The sequence below is a fragment of the Scylla paramamosain genome, chromosome 19 (genome assembly GCF_035594125.1).
Source record: "Scylla paramamosain isolate STU-SP2022 chromosome 19, ASM3559412v1, whole genome shotgun sequence".
NCBI classification, from domain to species: Eukaryota; Metazoa; Arthropoda; class Malacostraca; order Decapoda; family Portunidae; genus Scylla; species Scylla paramamosain.
Genome location: NC_087169.1, coordinates 17281142 through 17302851, shown reverse-complemented (window position 1 = coordinate 17302851; position 21710 = coordinate 17281142). Strand labels below are relative to the sequence as shown.

At 40.7% G+C, this 21710-nt stretch overlaps 2 protein-coding genes across 3 annotated transcripts in view; one reads left to right on the top strand and one right to left on the bottom strand.

The window, feature by feature from the left end:
- The first annotated feature begins 1301 nt into the window (after positions 1-1301).
- LOC135109784 (serine/threonine-protein kinase PRP4 homolog) lies at positions 1302-15355 on the top strand. Of its 2 annotated transcripts, none has more exons than XM_064021444.1 (17): positions 1302-1407; positions 2541-2708; positions 3034-3298; positions 3810-3980; positions 4500-4747; positions 8448-8670; positions 8856-9106; positions 9343-9514; positions 9852-9952; positions 10183-10704; positions 11205-11321; positions 11762-11915; positions 12618-12755; positions 13066-13180; positions 13296-13402; positions 13619-13750; positions 14049-15355. In XM_064021444.1, the coding sequence occupies exons 1-17, from the start codon at positions 1403-1405 to the stop codon at positions 14250-14252; spliced, it is 3093 nt and encodes a 1030-aa protein (XP_063877514.1). In that variant the 5' UTR covers positions 1302-1402; the 3' UTR covers positions 14253-15355. The 2 variants fall into 2 exon arrangements, with proteins under 2 accessions (XP_063877514.1, XP_063877513.1); XM_064021443.1 differs by having other exon boundaries at positions 9325-9514.
- A 2325-nt stretch (positions 15356-17680) lies between these two features.
- Positions 17681-21710, bottom strand: part of LOC135109782 (DNA ligase 1-like) — a 37774-nt gene continuing 33744 nt past the window's right edge. The window contains exons 2-3 of the mRNA XM_064021439.1: positions 20070-20235; positions 17681-19834 (exon numbers count right to left, since the gene is read on the bottom strand). Coding sequence (XP_063877509.1) covers positions 19070-19834; positions 20070-20156 — 852 coding nt within the window. The 5' untranslated portion in view covers positions 20157-20235 and the 3' untranslated portion in view covers positions 17681-19069. The remainder of the gene's footprint in view (positions 19835-20069; positions 20236-21710) is intronic.

Genomic DNA, 21710 nt, shown 5'->3' with positions numbered 1-21710 from the left:
TGGTGAAATAGTGATCGAAAGAATGACTGAATTATTCAACTAAGTGTGGGGTGAAGAGGGAGTACCGAGGAAATGGAATGAGTGGCGCGTGAGTTTGTTGCATAAGGGAGGATACAAGAGTAAGAATAAAGAACTACATTCCGATTGCATTAGTGAACGTAGTAAGTAAAGTTTTCAGTGCAGTGTTGAATGAGGGATTGTGTAAATGGATTGAGAGAGATGGAATGTTAAGTGAAGAACAGAATGGATTCCGTGTGGACAGGAGAACTGAGGATAATATGTTTGTGGTGAATGAAATGACTGAAAGAAAAAAAAGGATGGAGGTATATTGTAGTTAGGTTTTCTGCCGCAAAGCAACACTGGGTCGGAGTACAACCTCAACATTTAAGCACGCCAAAACATTACACATCTGGGTACTTTTTTCACACATGACACAATTATACTAAGATGCATGCATGTCACTTGTGCAAATATGATAAATAACTAGAAGACAAATTAAACTGTACAGAACATCTTGCTGTGATCCCTAGTAGTTCATGAAATGTCAAATTATCTTGGTGATTAACGTTTTGACACCTTTACATAACATTATCACCCTCATTCACACCAACTGCCAACCATGAATGCAGCAATGCAAAGATTAATACTGACACTGCAGTATTAGTTTTATCTATAGTATCTACTGAGAATTATCGTAATTTTCTTATGAAATTTCCTCTGCTCCATCTGGCAGCACTAGCTAGGAGGCCGAAATATTACGCAGTGATTATTAATGAAATAACAGCTGTTAGAGATCCAACTTATTCAGTCTTGTCATTGTTTATTTTAGTTTTGAGGTGATTCCTAACTGCAATTTGTCCTCATTATATATACATCACTGATTAATTTGTCTCTCTGGCAACCAGTATCTATTTTTATGCTATAAAAATTATACTACAAATTGTTTCCAATCATTTTACAGGAATTCCGACGAGGTTTTGATATAATCCTCATGGGAGTTTTGTAGTATTTTTTAAAAACGCTTCCATATCAGAATTATTTTAATAATATGTATGAAAATATTAATTCAAATACACTATTAGTAAATTTAAGGAATAGTGTTTGAAAACTGCATATCAGACAATAACTTAATTCCTGTCATTACCACAGGAAAAGGATAAGTTTATTAAGCTAAATAGCTTTACAAAAATGCAATAAAATTTTCTGGAATAATAACTCTCGCATAATCGTTCATCTTGAGTAAGTGAAAGATAAACTGAAGGCATAAATTCTTCAGAATTCCAAAATAACCTTACAAATGAGAGGGCCTGCACGCTGTCCTGCCGCACCTCAGTGTTGGTGTAGTAAGCGCCCGCCATAACCTTACCGAGCTGTTTCTGCTTCGCTTCTTATTTCCACCATTATGAAGTAAGTCCTCTCTTTCTGCACTAAATCCCCATAGATACATTACGAAGAGGCGAATGTCTAACCCTGAAAATTCAATACAGGCAGTTAAATAGAAGAATAATAAGGAAATAAGGAAGTGAGTCTGAGATTCGCCCCCAAGATTCATTGTTGACAAATGGACGTAATGTGCTTTTATTTTATTTTCCCCTCATTGTGGGTATTTGGTGGGATGTATTGGGTGTTTTCTGGGACTTGTCTTTGGTGTGCATGCATGGTGCTGGCTTTAAGGGGGAATACGGGTTTTAAGGGAAAGATATACGTATGCCATTTTATTTGTACTCGTGGCGTGGCAATGCAGGAGAGGTTAGGGTGGATAAGGGACTGTTAGGGTAAGTAAGGGTCTGATAGGGTGAATAAAGGTCTGTTAAAGTGAGTAAGAGACTGTTAGGGTGAGTAAGGGACTGTTAGGCTGACTGGGACTGTTAGGATGGACTAAGGGCGAGTGGGACTGTTAGGCTGTTGTGTTCTTTGTAGTGATTCTATCTGGCTTTTTGCAAGTTAGCCTGTAGGATTTTTAGGTGGCAAAAATTTTAGGTTCTTTTTTTTAGCTTAGGCATAAGATAATTTGAACATTTTTTTCAGGTAAGGCTGTACAATGATGTGGGTGCCGTTAGGTTAGGCTGCAAGGTGGTTCTGACGTTATTTTGGTTCAGGCTGTATTGTGTTATGGTTACTTCTGTTCCAGGTTATGAATTGCTTAGGTTGTTAGATTTTTTTTGTTTTTATCTTTTTTATTTATTTATTTTTTTTTTTTTTTAGTTTAGGCTGTCATGTGAGGCATATAGTGTTAAAGGAGGCAACCCACCATTTTTATAGTTTGGTTAGGTCGTCCCTTTTATACTATTTGGCTCATATTTTAAGTCGCTCAACAGGTGGGCCATATTAGTCCAGGCTACAAGAGTTATGACCTGTCTGACTCAGGTTAGGTGACATTGGGGCTGTTGGATGTTTAAGTTTAAAAGACATTTTGGCTTTGTTTTTTTTTACTAAGACTTTTTTTTTTTTTTTTTTACGTCTTATGTTTTAATTATGTAAGGCGATATAAGAGCCTGGTGTCGCTAATTCACAGTAACTTTGATCTTGTTCACCTTCAGCTCAGAGGAACTCAGCCTGTCCAGCTTGTCAGGAGAGGAGACCAAGGCAGTGGGGGAGGAAGGGCTGCGCCTGCGTTCAAGGGACCACCGACACAAACACAAGAAGAAGCATAAGAGACACTCACACAAACACAAGCATCGCCACAAGTCCTCCTCCAGGAAAGAACGGTAAGAATGTATGGTGTTTGTATCACCAGGGGCAAGTCACTCACAGAAGGGGATTGGTCTGATATTTTATTATATGTTTTCCTCTCTGGAATTGCAGTATTAATGATAACATAGATTCTCTTTGTATGGGTAGGTTAGGTTATGTGGAGGAGTAAATTCATTTTTCTTTTCTGTCTCTCTTAATTTTCTTATCTTCTTTCTTTCTTCTAGAGAGAGAGACTAATCCAGAAATTTTGCTAAGTGATATCTATCCACATACCAGTTTGCCACTATAACATATATGGCAAAATAAACCATTAACAACATAACACTGTGGCACTTTCAGAAGACACAAGAAGCACCGGTCCAAACACAGACAGAAAGACTCGGACAGTGACAGCGAGGAATCAGAAGATGAGGAACTTCAGCTTATCGATGATATCCTGGAGTCCACCCTCAAGCCAGGGAAACCTGCCCCAGCCAATACTGATGCCCCCGCCCAGGCCAAGGAGCGGGGTAGGGACGTGGAGATCCTTCGGGCTGCGGCAGGGAACGGCATTGTGGAGTCCATGAAAATTGTTGTTGATAATCGTAATGGAAGCAAGGAACAGGTACTGGGATTTGCCATGTTAAGGTTAAATGTAGAAGTGGGTATTGTTATATTAGGTAGTAAAGATTGTACTTGGTAATTGTAGCAGAAGCAAGGAATGGATAGAGAGAGATGCAATGTGTATGTAATGCTTCTGGTTTAGTTAAGGATAAGAGTGAGTGTGATATTAGGTAGTGAAGATTACAGTTGTTTGTTGTATATTTGTTTATTAGGCAAGTGGTGCATGTAGCCTCAGTTCTTCAGTTATTTTTCTAGCTTTTTGTTTTCCCCATCTTCTACCTTCCTGTTTATATTTGTCATTAGTTATTTTCATACTCCCTTGTTCTGTCATTTCCTCTCTTAACATCAGTTATTTTCTGGTATCATGCTTGTCCTATCTCTTTATTTATTTTTTTTTATTTTTGCCTACCTATGTATTTTTAAATGACAATGTAAGCTTTAAGACTAATTTGCAGTGATGAGAGCACAAAACTAATTCACACTGACAAGAGCCTGTGTCACCCACTCCGCAGCCAGTGACAGTGTCCAGCAGCGAGGAGGAAGTGGGCAGCATGGAGATTGGGGTGAGCAATGACGAGAACTCCCGGGACATGTCGAGGCGGGCGGAGGAATTCTGTCTTGACTCCTCAGACTTTCTGCACATTGATGAGGACCTTAACCTGGAGGAACTCATGAAGCAGAAGGTGAGTAGATGCCTCATTGATTCCCAGTAGGGCTTACTTCTCCGCTGTCCACCTGATGTATGCTTGTGTCCAAAGGTGCTTTTATCTTGGTGCAGTGGTCATGACTGTCCAGGCAGCCCAAAAGTCAGTTCTGTCTTGGTTGTCATCATTTCCTAAACAGTAACATGCCAGATTCATGTATTAGCCTTGAGTGTCCTGCCTCTGCATGTTAAGAGATGATCAACAAAACCAGAGTGATTTTTGGTTCTTCTTGACTGTTGTGTCTGTACGTTTCTTCCTTTCTCCATAGTAATTTTCTTGGCAGTCTTTATCATTACCATTATTCCAAGCCATAACAAGACAGTGATAGACTATATTTTAATGTATAGTAAAGATATTCTTGACAGTCACTATTATTACCATTAATCCAAGCAATAACGAAAACATTATATAATATCTTTTAATCTATGGTGAACTTGTACAAGATAAGTTCACAATGATGGAGGTAATCACTTTCCCATCCTGCCAATCCTCCTTCAGGCAGCGCTCCAGGCACGTCTTGGGGCATACATGAGTGACGTGGAGGAGGAGGAGACAGTCCCTCCACCACCCACAACAGAGGCAGTGCAGGATGTCCCCCTACCTACCCAGAAACCCCCACCACCAGCAGTAGAGAAGAAGCCAGCGCAGGAGGTGGTCACAATCGAAGACTCAGATGATGCAGAGCCCAAGCGTAAAGACCGCAAGAAGGAGAGGGAATCCAGACCCAAGAAACGGAAGCGAAGCAGGTATCTCAAGCCTCTGATCCCTCCTCCTGAACACTTTTTTTTCTCTTTTTTTTTTTTGTGCCTCTTTTTCCCATTCTCTCTCTCTCTGTCATTCTGTCACTCAGTCATGCAGGCTTTTCTGAAACTGGTAACAAAGTGGAGAATTGGGCTTTTTAAAGTACAGATTGACTTAACCAAAATATAAAACACAGGATTTTGTTTAGGGCAGTGCTACTTTGTTAAGAGAATGTTAAATTTCATTGCGACAACCACTACTTGGTTGACAGTGAACCATGATGCTGTCCAGGCTTGTCTTTAAGTTGGTAAAGCAGATTTCTTTTTTTGCCTTAGTTTGTAGTTTTGAGCCTTACTTTCAAGGAGGCTGCATCTTCATTGGGCCAAGCAAGGGTGATGGAGATTTACTCATCATTTTTATTTGCTTACTTTAAGACTTGAGGAAGCAGCTGCTACATACATAGACCTTACAAACAAAACAAAAATGATAAGTGATCCTACCTACCCCTTTACTACTACTACCACTACTACTACAACTACCACTGCCCCTCAAAGCGCCTCGGTAAATGACATGTGTTTGAGCGTTCTAGCAAGACTCCCTTCCTTGGTGGCTGTGCTGCGGTTGGTGTTGGTGGTGGTGGTGGTGGTGGCGCTGGGTGGGCGGAGTGTCCTTCTGCTGGTTGACCGTAAAGTATTGCAACCAGGTACTGAGTATATTCTGCTGCTGCCCCAGTGTGTCTGTGTGAGAGAGAGAGAGAGAGAGAGAGAGAGAGAGAGAGAGAGAGAGAGAGAGAGAGAGAGAGAGAGAGAGAGAGAGAGAGCATGAGTGTGTGTGTCAGTGTGTGAAAGATTGAGCAAGAAATAATGAGGGTATAAATGTGTGTGTGTGTGTGTGTGTGTGAGAGAGAGAGAGAGAAAGGCAGGGGATATGAATGTGTGAAGTATAGGCTTCTTAGAGAGAGAGAGAGAGAGAGAGAGAGAGAGAGAGAGAGAGAGAGAGAGAGAGAGAGAGAGAGAGAGAGAGAGAGAGAGAGAGAGAGAGAGAGAGAGAGAGAGAGAGAGAGAGAGAGAGAGAGAGAGAGAGAGAGAGAGAGAGAGAGAGAGAGAGAGAGAGAGAGAGAGAGAGAGAGAGAATATATGTGCATGTTTGTATGTGTGTGTATGCGTGTGTTTGTGTGCGCCTTTGACTTTATATCCTGTGTAGATGGATAATATTAAAGCCAGTGCTGTTTATGATAACCTTTAGGCAGGATGTGTTGCTGTTTTCATGTTTCCCTATTGTTAGTGAATCAGGCTGACCTTCACACTTTCATATTCCATGTCATTTATTTAGTAGTTTTTCTTCCAAGTGATGAGGGTGTGGCAATTTTTCAAGTCTAAATTTCGTGAAAATAGAAAAGTCTTGAGTACACACCCCTCAGCCCTTGAGTTCCAGCTTTCATTCATATTTTAGTTTACTCTTAAGTGTGCCTCATTCATACTAAACCTGTAGGATAAAGAGGAACAGGTCTGAGAGGCCCCTGTTTTCATGTTAGCAAAGGCCATAGCATAGTGTTAATATAGTAACTAGGTAGTCATGTCATGGCTAAAAAAAGCAAGTATAGGTTAAATCCCAACACCTTGCCAAATGTCATTAATTACTGGCTGCGGGCTTCACTGTTTACAGGCTTAGTGTGGAGCTGAACCCACACCAGCTCTGCCCTGTCAACAGAGGCGTAAGTACCCGGGCAAAGGGTAGTGGCTTATTATGACGGTGGTAACGACTTCTCTGGTGCCTGTCCACCATGGGAGAGCAAGGAAACCATTAGTGTTCTTGATATCATGACCTTCCCCTCACCCCAGCTCCCCATGTCCCTCCCCAATCCCCTCGCTGACTTGTAGGAAAATTTATGAAGGGGATTATTTCTCTGGTGTTTCCCCAATGTGTTTTATAAGAAAGTGTAACAAAATTAGATTAATTTAGATATGCATTCCTAGATTTGGGAATTCTAAAATGAAGAATCATACTGAAAGTCAATTTTTAGTTGAATATCAGGAATTTCAGTGAGAACTGACTGTTTCCCTTGTTGTAATGACCAGAACAATGCAAACGCTTAGCTAATGGGTGTGCAGGTCTACAGCATCTAGAGTCGGACCCTATCTTGTCACTTGTCACCCACCACGGTAGCCACAAACAGTCATGTTCAGTCCAGAGCTTATCACAACATTACCCATCCACGCATGTTTACCCTCAACACATCTTTTTCTCCATGACCTAACACAGCTAGTGATGCTTTTTCTAAATGATTTTTTATGTGTGTGTGTCTGTGTGTGTGTATGCATATCAGTACTTTTTCTCAGTATCCCAGACCAGGCAATACTGCAGACAGCACCTGGTGGCTGCCTCTGTGCACTGATTGTTCTGTGTTGGGATGCACTTGTCACTTTCAAGATGTAGGGATGTCAGTGCAGTCCACAAAGGTCTTATCATAAGTAGTCTCAGTAGAATTTCAGTTATATGAACTTTATGCTTGAAAGAGGAATAAGTTTTGGCTAGAAACACTTTAACACAATATAGGTTATAGCAGAGGGATCAAACACTTTAGAATTATTACAGTAGGTGAGGGATTTTGATTGTCCCAGTAGAGTGGATCAGTGTCAAATTGTTTCTTATTGATGCCTTACTACTTCAAGAGGTAAATGGAGGCATAGGAGTAGTACAGGTGGTGTGTGAGAAGTCAAAGGCTCACTGGTCTCTGGTAGCCCAGTGAAGGTCTCCTGGGCTTGGGCAGCTGTGGGTCATTTGAGAATGTTTATGTTACTACAGGTTCATTGTCCTCTTGTGAGTTGCCAGTTTCAGAAATTGTCCTGTATTGTTTTCATTTGTCAATTAACTTTAGATAGTTTGTGATTTCAAATTTTTAAGTTTTCTTTTCTATCAAATTATTAAAGATCAGTTTTTTTTTGTAGTGCAGTGAAGGAATTTTGAGGTCTGTGTTGCTGGCTTGTAGATACTTCTTGAAATTATCAAGAATTTACAGAAAGTAAAGCAATATAAGTAGTATTGTACATCATTTTGGGTCTTTGGTGATTTATTGATTACAACATTGATACAACACTAGATCATCTATTACTATTAAGTACATCTGTTACTTTTACAGTATTCCCAAGTAGTGGCATCACAAAGTCCAGTGAATTTCATGTCAGTAGATTGAATAGAAATTGATGTATGGACTTGTGAACTGGGGATGTGGTAGCTGGAGGTAGCTGTTAGGTCTTGTCTGAGTTTGTGCAGTATGACGTCATTACCTGGGGCCTACACCTAAAAGTAATATAAAAATCTGATTTAGTGTTTTCAGGAGAGATTATTTCACACAAAGACCTCATACATTTTTTCAGAAAAGTATGATAGCCAACCAGCATTAGCTAACATAAAACTTGATAATTTCATGAAGTATTTGCTTGGTAGTGAAAAGCAGTATACATGCAATATACATACAGAAAGATGTTAGGGAATAATGTAGACTATTTTGAAGTTCAAAGATTGCCTTGGGAACAGAGGAAGATCCCTGTGTTCATCAGTAATTGCAAAGATATTTTTCCTGCCCAGATTAATGAACTAACGTTTTGTTGCAGGTTAGCAGATGACTTCCACTTTAACCTGATCTCTCAGGCGTGTTCCTCGTACTCAAGGCGAACTTTGTTTTTCCCAAATTCCTTCCTTTAGATCCAGAGGGGAGGCAGAGGAGAAGGAGAAGAAGGTGCGGAGGGAGAGAGACAGACGGGACAGGGACCGGAGAGAGGATGGCACCTCAAGGAGGGATCATCGGAGAGACAGAGAGAAGGTCTCGGGTCACGACAGGTCAAGGTCACTGGTGGATGAACAGAAGGACAGGAGTCGGGAGAAGAGCAGGGAGAGGAAGGAGAAGGAACGGCAAATGAGGGAAAAGGTAATGCTTGTCCTGAATCCCATGAAAATATTGCTGTGTAAATCTTTGTTGTATTTACCTATTAATATTTTTACAGGATAGAATCATTTTCGTTATGTTCTGTTTTTAGACCAAATTATCATAACAAGAATATATATTTGAAGTGGCTCCCTTTAATGCACATCAACATTTTTTCCCATCTACAGTTGCAGAAAGAACAGGAGAAAAGGGAGAGGGAGTGGCAAGAACGAGAGGAACGGAGGAAAAGGGAATGGGAGAAGAGGATGGAGGAGAGGAAGGAGAGGGAGAGGCTGCGAGAGGAGAGGCTCAAAGACAGACCAGACAGCAGAGACAAGGAGAGGGACAGGCGGCGGGACGACAGCCACCGGGACAGAGACAGGGACAGGGACAGGGACCGTGACAGAGACAGAGACAGAGATCGGGACAGAGACAAGAAGTAAGTGCTGAGATTTTAATGTCTCACAATTTATATGAAAGAAATTGTCTTTATGCTGAAGAAAGACTCATTTCCTCTTGCAGTTCTTTTATATCTCTATGCTAACCCTTATTATACTTTGCCTGAAGGAAGCATAATCCTGAATATAACAAGTGTATCTTAAAGTAACCAGTGAATGAGGATAGCCAAGAGTAACTGGTTAACTGGTACTCACACAGGCTGGGTCTTGATTACAGTCGCAACAGAGAAATTGACCGGGAGAGAGAAAGACAGAAGGAGCTGATCTTCGGAAAGGCAAAGGAGTCATCTTCGGACTCGAATGAAGAGGATATTGACTTTGATGAGGAGGAGGAAGAGGAGGAGCAGAAGATTGAACGCATGAGGAAGCAGAGGGAACAGCTGTACAAGGTGAGTGTAGCGTTTCTTCTGCAGGTGGAGATGGTGTGTGAAGGAAGACATGAGAAAGGTGAATGTCAGGGAAGAGGTCACCTATGACTACAAAAACTGGTTGAGACTCATCAGCTGTTCAGCCTCGCAAGAGAAAATAAGGATGTTAAACGACAATTTTGATGAACTTTTGATATTAGTTTTTGGCATTTCTGAAGTTATCTTGTAGCTGTAACCTGTTTTGGTTTGTATCCCTTAATGCTTTTTAACCATATGAAACAAAGAAGTGTCTGCTTATGAAAACATCCAGTACATTAACAGAGAGAAATTCAGTTAATTAATTTTCTTAACTCCTCAGAAACTTGGTCTGGAGAAGGACTCATCCCAAGTCACCCCGGCCAGCAGTGGCTTCCCTTCTGCCACCAACACCCCAAGGGACTCCCCAGCACCACCCTCCAGGTACTTTTCACTCCTTACCCTGTACTCCTGCCACCAATTAAAAGTAAACATCATCTACAGAACACAGCAATATCCCAAGCAAAGGTGGATTTATGTGTGTGTATATGGTCACAATCCTATTTGCAACATTAATCTTTTCTCCACTCTTTGGCACTTAGTTCTGTCAACACAAGCCACTGAGACATTGTGTTAAGTAAATATTTACACTAATTGCATTACTGTTCTCACAGACCCCCGTCACAGGCCAGATCGACTACTGATGCCCCCGCCATCTCTACCCCTGCCATGTCAAGGTCAGGCTCCCCAAGATCCCAGTCACGGTCATCCAGCAGAAGTAGCAGCAGCAGCAGAGAACAGGAAGACAGGGAGGATGAGGAGAATGAGAGGAAAGAAGATACAGTGGCAGACACTGGAAGTACTAGTAATAGCATTGGAAACAGCAGGAATGACAACAGTGAGGAGGACAAGGAGAACCAGAAGCAGCAGGAGAACAACAGTGCTGCAGCAGATGCAAAAGACAACAGCAATGATAAGACTGTGGTGGATAAGAACGGAGCAGACAACGAAGAGGACCATGCAGAGAAGGACTCAAACAAGAAGGACATGTTCTCTGATATGTTTGGGGAGAACTTTGCTGTGGACAAACTCGGTGATATCCACCAGGGCGCCTCGGAGAACCCCAACCTGACGGACAACTGGGACGATGCCGAGGGTTACTACCGGGTCAGGATCGGCGAGGTGCTGGACACAAGGTGGGTCAGGCAATCAGTAGGTCATTGTTGTTGCTGCACATTCATGGCATTTGATACATAGGCATCATTAGACTGGGTGTTAATGACTGGTGGTCAAGTTATAATGATGAAGTAGTTGCAGATTAATCCCGACAGAAGTACGAGTTTTCTTGCCCAGGGACTGCCTTGTGTAGGTCAAGTGGTTTTCTACAATTTCCTTATTTTCTTGTGTTCTATGTTCAGTGATGGACACACTTATGAAGATTGTAAGGATGAATATGTAAGGCTAAATGATTCATACTTGATCTCTTTATGTTTACTGTCCTACTTTTTACATTTTTAAATTTAATTTTGTATTTTTTTTCTCCACATTCTTACTTCATTGTTTTCTTGAATTTCTACTTGCCATACTTTAAATATAATGGTGGGAAAAATTTTGAGTTAGTCTGTGTGACATGCTAACAACTTCACCTTTACTTCAAACAGTCTGCACCACTCACCACTACACTTCCCTCCATCAGGTACACGGTTTATGGGTACACAGGCCAGGGTGTATTCAGTAACGTGGTGCGGGCAAGGGACGCAGCGAGGGGGAGCCTGGACGTGGCCATCAAGATCATTAGGAACAACGAGGTCATGTGAGTATCTATACAAATGTTGTCCTTGAAGCAATTGGTGATTGTTTAGTTTTTGTATTAACTCTTTCACTGCTGTATGCAACAATTCACACTTGAAGGAAATCATGGAATCTTTATAAACATCTACAAGAAAGAAGGGACAAAAAAAAAAGAATAGATTTTGCAATTTCTAATCTGTGCAATGTTTGGAGATGGCTGTAGAACAAGGAAAAATGTCTCAGAATGGTTAGTAATTAAGGAAAATTGCATCAAGTAACAGTGAAAGGGTTAGTCCTTATGCATCTTGACAATGTATCAAAGTCAGTATATTGTGAAGTCTTGCCTCCATGTTCCAGCTTTTTTATTGTGATGTATGTATGTTACTTATGTTGGTTTATCAGATTGCTTGAAGTGACATTGAATTTTCTGCTTCCTCATATCAACTTTCCATTTATTCACAGGCATAAAACAGGCAAGAAGGAACTCAACATACTTAAGACTCTGAATGATGCTGACCCAGATGACAAGTACCACTGTCTTCGTCTCTTCCGACACTTTTTCCACAAGAACCACTTATGCATGGTGTTTGAGCCCCTGTCCATGTCACTGAGGGAGGTAGGTGCCTCACTGCCTTCCTGTTTGCCTTGTAATACTACAACACTCACACACACTAGAGTTGTGAAGGGATTTGTTAAAAGACTGAAGCTCGTATTCTCAAACATTTTCCTCCCTTATCCCATCTACTTTAGGTTTAGTGGAAGTTATTTTGGTTTTAAAGGATGCTTTTTATAATTATGTGATAATTTAATAAGGATTCTGGATTGTCATTGGGGAAAAACAACCACAAGAACTCAATAATCATCTCTGGGGCAAAGCTTTTAAAAATACAGGCATTTCAAGAATATTGCAATCTTGAAATTATTCATGATTTCCTACACTGGAAAGATTGTGTGGGACACAGAAACACATATACATGGACATGCATATCTGTTAATCTTAAATGCATATTTGTTAAATGCATATTGTACTGGTAAACTCAGAAACTTTTCCTGTTTGTGTATTTCCCATTGCCTATGACTTGAACAGTTTCAAAAGAGGAGTAGCAAGACATCTCAGAAATTAAATCAGCCTTTTTCTCAAATCTTTGGATTTTGTTAGTGACTAGCATTGAGAGAGCTTTTTATATTTTTCCTATGTTGCTCTCCCTAGTGCATAGATTAAACAAAATAAATAAGTAATAATAATAAACAGCATTTAGAAAAGGACATTACCCATCTCACATTCTCACTTCTGTTCTTGCCTTCGTCTCAACACCAGGTGCTGAAGAAGTATGGGAAGGATGTGGGTCTGCATGTGAAGGCTGTGCGCTCCTACACCCACCAGCTGTTCTGCGCCCTCAAGCTGCTGCGCAAGTGTAACATCCTGCATGCTGACGTCAAGCCCGACAACATTCTGGTCTGTGGCTTGACTTGCTGTCTAAAAGATTGTAAAACTCAGTCACTTGTGATAGTAATATTATGCTGTTTTGGAATGTCATGGTAATATTGAGAAATTGATCAGAAGTTGGAGTAAATTAGCCATGTTCTTGTTGGAGACTGAGGCCTTGACAAGACACAGTGAACTTGTGTCTGATATGTTACCAATCTTGTCAAGATGGCTACAAAAGCATGAGTGGTTGTTGGCTTTGACTGTCCAGTCATTACAATAATTATTCTTGCTTATTTATCACTGTTTTTGTATTCATCTTTGATTTTCGTGTTTTCAGGTCAATGAGAAGAAACTTGTGCTGAAACTATGTGATTTTGGTTCTGCTTCTAAGGTCACTGAGAATGAGATCACACCTTACTTGGTTGCCCGATTTTACAGAGCGCCTGAGATTAGTAAGTTCAGTCTGTTATTCTTACTGGCATGTAGTAGTACTGTTACTTAGTGATAAAACTAATTGTGATATTTTTTTTATACTTCTGTTATTGTTCTCATCAACCACTTTTGCAGTTCTTGGCATGACATATGACTTTGGGATTGACTTGTGGTCTGCTGCATGCACCATCTATGAGTTGTACACTGGCAAGATCATGTTTCCAGGGAAAACAAATAATCAGGTGAGACTATATGTTGATTGTTGAGGAGTTGGAAAATTATTTTTATTTTCTAGGAGAAGGAATGCAGTATATAGAGATGGTAATGAGTTGATTTTGCCAAAGTTAGACTGAGAAAGATAGGGAATACTTAAATCTATGTAGACTATTTAAAGTAGAATTCTTGATTCATTGAATGCAATTTGCATATGAAGTGTAATTATGTGACTTGCTTGATAGATGCTGAAGCTGTTCATGGACTTGAAGGGTAAGATGCCAAACAAAGTCATCAGGAAAGGAGCCTTCAAGGACCAGCACTTTGACGCAGCGTGTAACTTCCTCTACCGTGATGTTGACAAAGTCACTGAGAGGGTAAGTGTCAACAGTGCAGGAATGTGTAGAATACTAATATGGAAGAATTCTATAATATTAGAGAGGAAAAATATTGTAATATTTCTTTGGGAGCATCATAGAAACAATAAGAAATTATCTAAAAAGCCAATTGTGAAAATAAATGTTTGGGGGATTGAACCATGGCAGGACACTCATGTTGACACATCCAATACATTATTAGTCAGACTAAGATGATCACAAAGGGCCAAATGGTCTTTGATTGGCCTGGACTACCCTACCATCACAATAACATTAACATCCATCATTTACTTGGCAGGAAAAGATTGTGGTCATGGCTACAATCAACCCCACACGAAACCTTCAACATGAGATGCTGGGAGACGGAAACCTGCCAGAAGATCACGCCCGCAAGGTGACCCAGCTGAAGGATCTCCTGGAGCGCTGCCTCATGCTGGACCCCATCAAGCGTGCTACCATTGACAACTGCCTCATGCACCCTTTCATCCGGGAGAAGATGTAACCGGAAGTCAGAGGAGCAGAGGAACATGATTTCATTTATATATCACAATCACAGAGCAGGAAAACCATGTCTGACAACTGCCTCATGCATCTCTTGGTCCAATATGTGTCTTGAGTCAAGGAGACAAAGGGACATAACTATGTTGGCCTAATGCAATCACAGAGCAGGAAAATCTTACCTGGGGAGTTGATCTGCTCCTCTCATATCTGTTCATTGTTTTTTTTTTTGGCCCTGAGTCACCACCAGAGGGCACCTACTCACTCGTGTCAGTCACCATATGGCCACAAACATGTCATGAACTCACTGCACACACAGATTCAAGGTACAGAGTCTTTTCTTTACCTGTCCTGAAGTCTTCAGGTGAATGCGCCAAGTGTCACTACCTCGGCCAGTTGGACACAGCTCCGCTCAGACTGAAATGCTGAACCATCCTGAAACGTATCATTTTGATGTTGGACGGCAGGTGAAGTTTGTAATTTGTGGTGTGGTTTGTGTAAGGTGATCAAGAGGTAGACCTTTGTGTTCTTTGTGTGTTTGTGCTGTGTGGAAGAATGAGGGTAAATATGTGTGTTTGCAAATATTTATAATCTGTGCAGTTGGGCGCATGTCAGAGTGTGCATTTATATGTAATTGATGTGAGGAGGGAATAGTGCATTAATTTTTGTATACAGTGATAAACTCACAATAATGTTAACAATCAGATGGTGGTTAGTGTCTTCAAAAGTTTTACCAAATGACAGGGATATGTGTGGATTGATCTTTGTGTGTGTGTGTGTGTGTGTGTGTGTGTGTGAGGGAAGGAAGGGAGGCCATGTGTGTTGGAGGAATCCCCAGTCCAATATTTTTTTTTGTTTTTTTGTTAATGGGGATATAAATACAATGGCAGTTTTATATTACCTCCAGTGTTGTGAGTCACCACCTGCTGTTGTGATGCAAAGTGGCTCCCTTCTTGCATCAATTATTATACTAAGTCGTGGAGTGTCTCCCTAAAATTCAGACTCATGGAGTTTGTAAGGGAATAAATTCTTTAATTTTGTAATAAGTTTCATTGGAGACACAGTACTGTTGATATATTGTAAAATAAAATTGCAAATTGTTCACCATCAAGATGTCTTATTCAGCCACATTGATGATTTGTACCGTTATGTTTAGAGTAATTTTAAGACCGATACTTGTCAATGGGTCAGAAACGTGGACACTAACAACAAAGATGATATGTGCTGAAGATTATTGAAAAGAACAAATTGCGATGTTATGGACATGCTTAAAAGGATGGAAGACACAAATTAAGACAATGGATACAGGTAGCAGACGAGGCTACTGAAGAGAGGAAGAAAATACAGGAAATAGTAGTAGTAATAGTAATAGTAATAGTAGTAATAATAGAGAGAGAAAAAAAAGTATCGTTATTCTTCTAAAAACAAAGATCTGTTGTCCTGTGGCTTTAATAGCATAGATACGTACAGCTACATATGTAAGAGAGGATGGGTTGGTAGAGTGAAATTTTGAGTTGAAATAAGAAAGTTGGTAGATAAAAGATGTATCAAGAAATACAATCTTCTTTATAATACATTAAAATCTGAATGTGTATCACGAAGTATAAACAGGAACACAAAATAATCAAGTGGACGAAAAAGTATTGGAACCCGTGAAGTGTAAAATTTTGGTTGGTCAGCTGTTGAGTGAGTGCCGTGATACCAGTGCCGATTATTCCATTGATTCCTCATGAGATAGAAACTTAACTCAGGAACTTGAAGGATCACCAGGAAGTGCCATAAACCTCCGTATGCAGCCATTAAATGTGAGTACATAAAGTTTGTCATAGGAGGTTCAAGTCTGGGTCCTCGTGTAAACAAACGCTCATGAAAAATGACTGATAAATTTGAGGAATGCCTTTTATACATAATGCTTCTTGCTGCAATTCTTGACTCATTGATCTCCGTGACTCATGCACAGAGATGAGTCATGACAAATAGTGATAATATATGTTTCCGGTGCCCCTCGCGTCATTAGATATCAGCCGCAGGAGGTGACGTCAGAACGGTGTTTGTATGATGCTAGTTTATGTTTATCATTTTGGGTACTGCAGCTTCGTATCCAGTACATTTTATACATTTATATTACTACATGTGAAGTTGGTCGGCTAAGAGCAGAAAAAAGGGGAAAACATCTATGATGCTAATTGGCTGGCTGATGTATGTACAGCACTTCCAGAGAAATCGCGTAACTTCTCTATTGGCTAAGGGGAAACAGAAACAGAAAAATTCAATTGTTTACTATTAATAGGAATAAGTGAAGATACTGGTTAATATTCTGGACAATACATTTGACCGCTGGTTGTCTGTGCGCGGGTCACCCAGCAGTGCGACTCAACTCAGCACTAGCGGGAGTAGGGACACAAGCCTCGCTGAATAGACTGGTGGCGGAAATATTGGTTTGATCAACTTTGCTGAGCCACAACAGCAACGTGGATCACCCAGAGCCTTTGTTTGGGCGATTTCAAGCTTGTCCACGTTTTGCCAAGCCTTATCATTACTTATACCGCCATTCTTGCCTGTAACGCCTTCATCGTGGCAAACGAAACTACGTACTTTGATTTTTACCATGTGCCTCTTCGTCGCTTTCTGCAGTGTGGCCAGCCTCCTTACCTCCTTGACATTACAGCAGCGTGCGGGTGTCTCCTGCTGCACTTAAACGTATACACTGTTCTAATTCTTGCGACTGCTTTTTATTTGGTGTTCTTACTGGTGGTGGGCTTCCCAGTTCCCATCCACACACATCATATGCCGGGGGGTCGCGGGAAGCCTCACCGGTGATGCGCCAGGCCGAGTAAATATTTATGCATTTGGAAGAGATAATACAAGTGCCCCACCAAGGCTGCTGTGTGCTCCATGAACTGTCCGGGTGGCTTCTTTTAATTTATGAAGACCAAGTATTATCACCACGTCTCATTGTTTCATCTGTTTCATTTATTTATTCAATTATTTTTTCATTGTTGTTGTTGTTGTTGTTGTTGTTGTGAATCATCGTTATCATCATCTTTTTCATCATCATCATCATCATCATCATCATCATCATCACCATCTTCTTCTTGTTCTTGTTCTTCTTGTTCTTCTTGTTCTTCTTTTCTTTCTTCTTCCTCTTCTTTTCTTTTTCTTCCTTCTCTTTCTTTTCTTCTTCTTCTTTTTTTTTTCTTCTTCTTCTTCTTCTTCTTCTTCTTCTTCTTCTTATTATTATTATTAGTGTTGTTATTATTAGAAGTAGTGGTAGTAGTTATTTAATAATTGATTTGTTTATTTATTTTACTTATTTTCTTTGCTGTCTAGATATTTCCTACCTTTCGTAATATTGTTGTACCTTCACCAGCGTACGGGAGTTGTGACCAGTACCACAAAAAGCCGCACGTGGTATATAACAAACACTGTGGATACCTATTGCAGCTTTATTATATAGTTACATCAAGTACAAATGACGTGGTGCTGTTGCAAAAAGATTATCGTACAGTCAGATACAGTACGCGAGACATCGTACCTATTGCAACATTATTATTTTACAGTCTGACTCAAGCTTCTATCACGCCTTTATCATTGGCACTACAACAACAGAACGGGAAGGTATTACGCGATTACAATGCCTATGCAGTCTCTCTCTCTCTCTCTCTCTCTCTCTCTCTCTCTCTCTCTCTCTCTCTCTCTCTCTCTCTCTCAAAACAGCGTCACCTGCGCTGAGTGAACCACAGATTGACTCATAATAACGGTTATGGATGGTTCATAAGTGTTTAATGAGTCCCTGCAGTTGATAATGAATGGAAATAGAAAGAAAATTAAGAAATAGGAAAAAAAAAAGGAAAAGGAGCAAAGTGATTCCAAGGACGAGGAGAAAACAAAACAAATAGGAAGGAAAAGAAGATTCATTATAAAAAAAAAGAAACGAAAGGTTATTCATTTAGCTGCTTAGGTAAAGAATAATATCCAAATTAAACAAAACAAATAGGATACACACTTCTTACAGCTTGTGATTTTTTGTGATAGAAAAATAAATAAAAGAAAGGGGAAAATAAACAATGACTTCAAGTATAGAAAGAAAACGATACGAAACCAAAAAATGGGATACAGGTTTCTTAGATTATTTACTTATTTATTTTTAGGCTATTGTTATTATTATTACAACATTTTGCTGTGTTATTATTGTTTTTCGTGTCCAAGAACGAGGCGCCGAATGAAATTAAAAGAAAAGTATGATCACATGTGCTATACGATGATGTGTGTGTGTGTGTGTGTGGTGGAATGGTGGTGGTGGTCAGCTAAGCCTATGTATGCCTACCTATGTATGCCTATCTATGTACAGGTGATTACAGGTGTGTTACAGGTGTGTTACCCTACTTAAAGGAACATAATACAAGGAGAAATGCTAGAAAACATGATGTGCATGAAATATTATGGAGCTTAGTGTAATAATAATAATAATAATAATAATAATAATAATAATAATAATAATAATAAAAATAATAATAATGATAACAACAGTAAGTTACGAGTGATCACTTCAGAGACACATTTCAATTATAATAAAAAACGAAATTAAATGAAGAAAAAAAAAGTATATACAGAAAAGAGGAACTTTGGAGGCTGACAATAATAATAATAATGATAATAATAATAGTAATAATAATAATAATAATAATTTCACAAAGGGAATTTTCGTCTCTCTGTGTATGTGTGTCTCTGTGTTTGTTGCATTAGGCACAATAAAGATATCACAGTCTGTTGATTAAGGACATTATACATTGTAGGCCTATCACCTTCAGCCTATCATATTTACCGCTTGCTCTTCCCTTTCCCTGTTAACTTCTTCCAAAATCCTATCTTCTTCTCTTCCTTCGGTGCCTCTTTCGGTGCCTCCTTCGTCTCTATCAGGTCCTCCTTGCTGGCCGTCTTACTCAATGAGCCTCTGGAAGGTGAACCGTTTCCAGAGTCATCATCATTAAGAACTGCCCCTTTGTTACTGTTCTTGTTATTGTTCATGATGTCCCGGTATCCTTTGCGGTCCTTCTTCTTGTCCTTCGCCTCCTTTTCGTCCTTCAGCATGTCCAGGAAGTTGTGCTCGGATTTGGAGAGGCGCCCTTTGGAGATGGTCAGGTTGCGGATGTTGATGTTGTTCTTTTTCTCCGGTTCCATGCGGTTCGGGTCCTGCTGGAACTCGCCCGGGTCCTCCACGAAGGCCTGCTGGAGATCCCGCATCATCTTCTTTCTGATCGTTTTCTTCATGGACAGATGGCGCTCAATATGGCGGATGTCCTTTTCGAAGTCCTCCTTGCGACTGGAACGTTCTTGGTCGTCTTTCTTCTTCTTATTCTCCTCCTTGTGGTTCTTGTCCTGGCTTTCCCTCTGGTTCTCCTTGCCCTGGTTCTCCTTTCCTTGCATCTTCTTCTTCTTCCTCCTGGACGCGCTGCCGCCGCCCACGTCATCATCCTCGTTGAGATAGTCGAAGTATTTGCTGATGTTTGCTCCTTCGTCCTCGCTGGAATCTACTGACACTGCTGAGTCGCTGCCAGGGTTCTTCTGCTCCTCCACCTTTGAGACCTGTGGAGTGAGAGGGCTTTCAGGGGAGGTGGCGTGTGTGTGTGTGTGTGTGTGTGTGTGTGTGTGTGTGTGTGAAGGTTTCGTCCGTACTATGTGTCTTGTTTTCATATGATTTGTCTTGCTTGAGGTTAAATAGTGTAGCTTATAAATTTTTCTCCTAAAGCTCAAAAGTTCTATTGGTGTTTGTTCTTCATTTGTGTTTACTACTACTACTACTACTACTACTATTACTTACCTGGTCCAGATCAGTGTGGAGGGCGCGTCGGCGGGCCCTTGGGGAGCAGGTGAACACATCCAGCACGTGGGGGATGTTACGCTCCATGGCTGAGGTCACTTCGGCTCACGGGGTCACCTTGGGTCACCTTAGTTCACCTTGAGGGTAGATGTCAAGCGGCTGTGACCTGTAATAGAAGGACTGGAGTTAGTTTATTTTTTTTTATTTAGTTTTTCTTTTAGTTACAGCTTCTCTTCCTTCTTTTTCTACTATTACTACTACTACTACTACTACTACTACTACGACTACTACGACTACATTTTCCTGGCTCTCCGGTTCCTATTGTTTACTTTTTTAAGGGAAGTTCCGCGTTCGTTACCCTCACCTCCTCCTCCTCCTCCTCCTCCTCCTCCTCCTCCTCCTCCTCCTCCTCCTCCTCCTCCTCCTCCTCCTCCTCCTCTTCCTCCTCCACACTCATGCCTTCCTGTCTTCCATCTCCATATCTCCTCCTCATGTTGCTATCTCACCTCACCATAACCACGTTGCCACATATTCAATATTTACATTACCCATCACGAACAAATGGCAGAAAAAAGACACAGGGGAAATTACCACGCATTTAAACAAAGATCGTGTCAGCACAGCAAGTATTTATAACTATGGCGTCACTTGGAAAAATGTATTATTCTCCTTGTTTTGGCTGGACACGTGGCACCATCACCTCTGACGTCATCAACATGGCCGCCGGCGAGGTGACTCAAAGTGGAGGGCGGACCTTGTGTTGTGGTGCGGCTTTTGCGTGTTGTTTGTCTGTGTGTGTGTGTGTGTGTGTGTGTGTTGTGTTCGAGATATGTATATTTTTCTGTCCATTTATTTATATATCTATTTCTTCATTGTTTTCGTGTGTGTGTGTGTGTGTGTGTGTGTGTGTGTGTGTGTGTGTGTGTGTGTGTGTGTTCGTTCCTCTTCTTATTGTTATCAGATATTTATGTTTCCTTGTCATCGTAAGTAAACAGACGTGTAGAGAGAGAGAGAGAGAGAGAGAGAGAGAGAGAGAGAGAGAGAGAGAGAGAGAGAGAGAGAGAGAGAGACCCACTCAGACAGGTAGACAAACAGGTGGGCAAAAATAGATAAAATAAATACAATAACAATAATTCTAATAAGTTACCAAACAAATAGATGAAAGGTTAAATAAGATGCGTTTACCTCTGTTTGCCACGCCCGCGCCGCCCACGCCAGCCGCCCACGCCCCCTTGTGTATGTAGCCTTGACGCCCCTCCCCTCCTTGTCCATGTCCCCCCCCCAACTGTCCCTGCCTCCCAAATCACACTAGTCAGGAATAAGATTCTCTCTCTCTGCTCTCTCTCTCTCTCTCTCTCTCTCTCTGCTAAATGCTAAGTCACGTGTTTGTTTGTTTGTGTGTTTGTGTTTTGCATATAAATTGGTATTGTTTTTTTTTCATTTCTTTTCCCGTTTTCGTTCTTCCTTTCCTTCCTGTTTTATCTCCTTTCTCCCTATCTTTCTTCTCTTCCATCTCCTCCTTCTCCTTCTCCTTCGCTTCCTCCTCCTCTTCCTTCTCCTTCGCCTTCTCATCTTCTAGCTCCATGTCCTCTTCCTCTTATAGTCATCATCATCATCATCAATCATCATCATCATCATTAT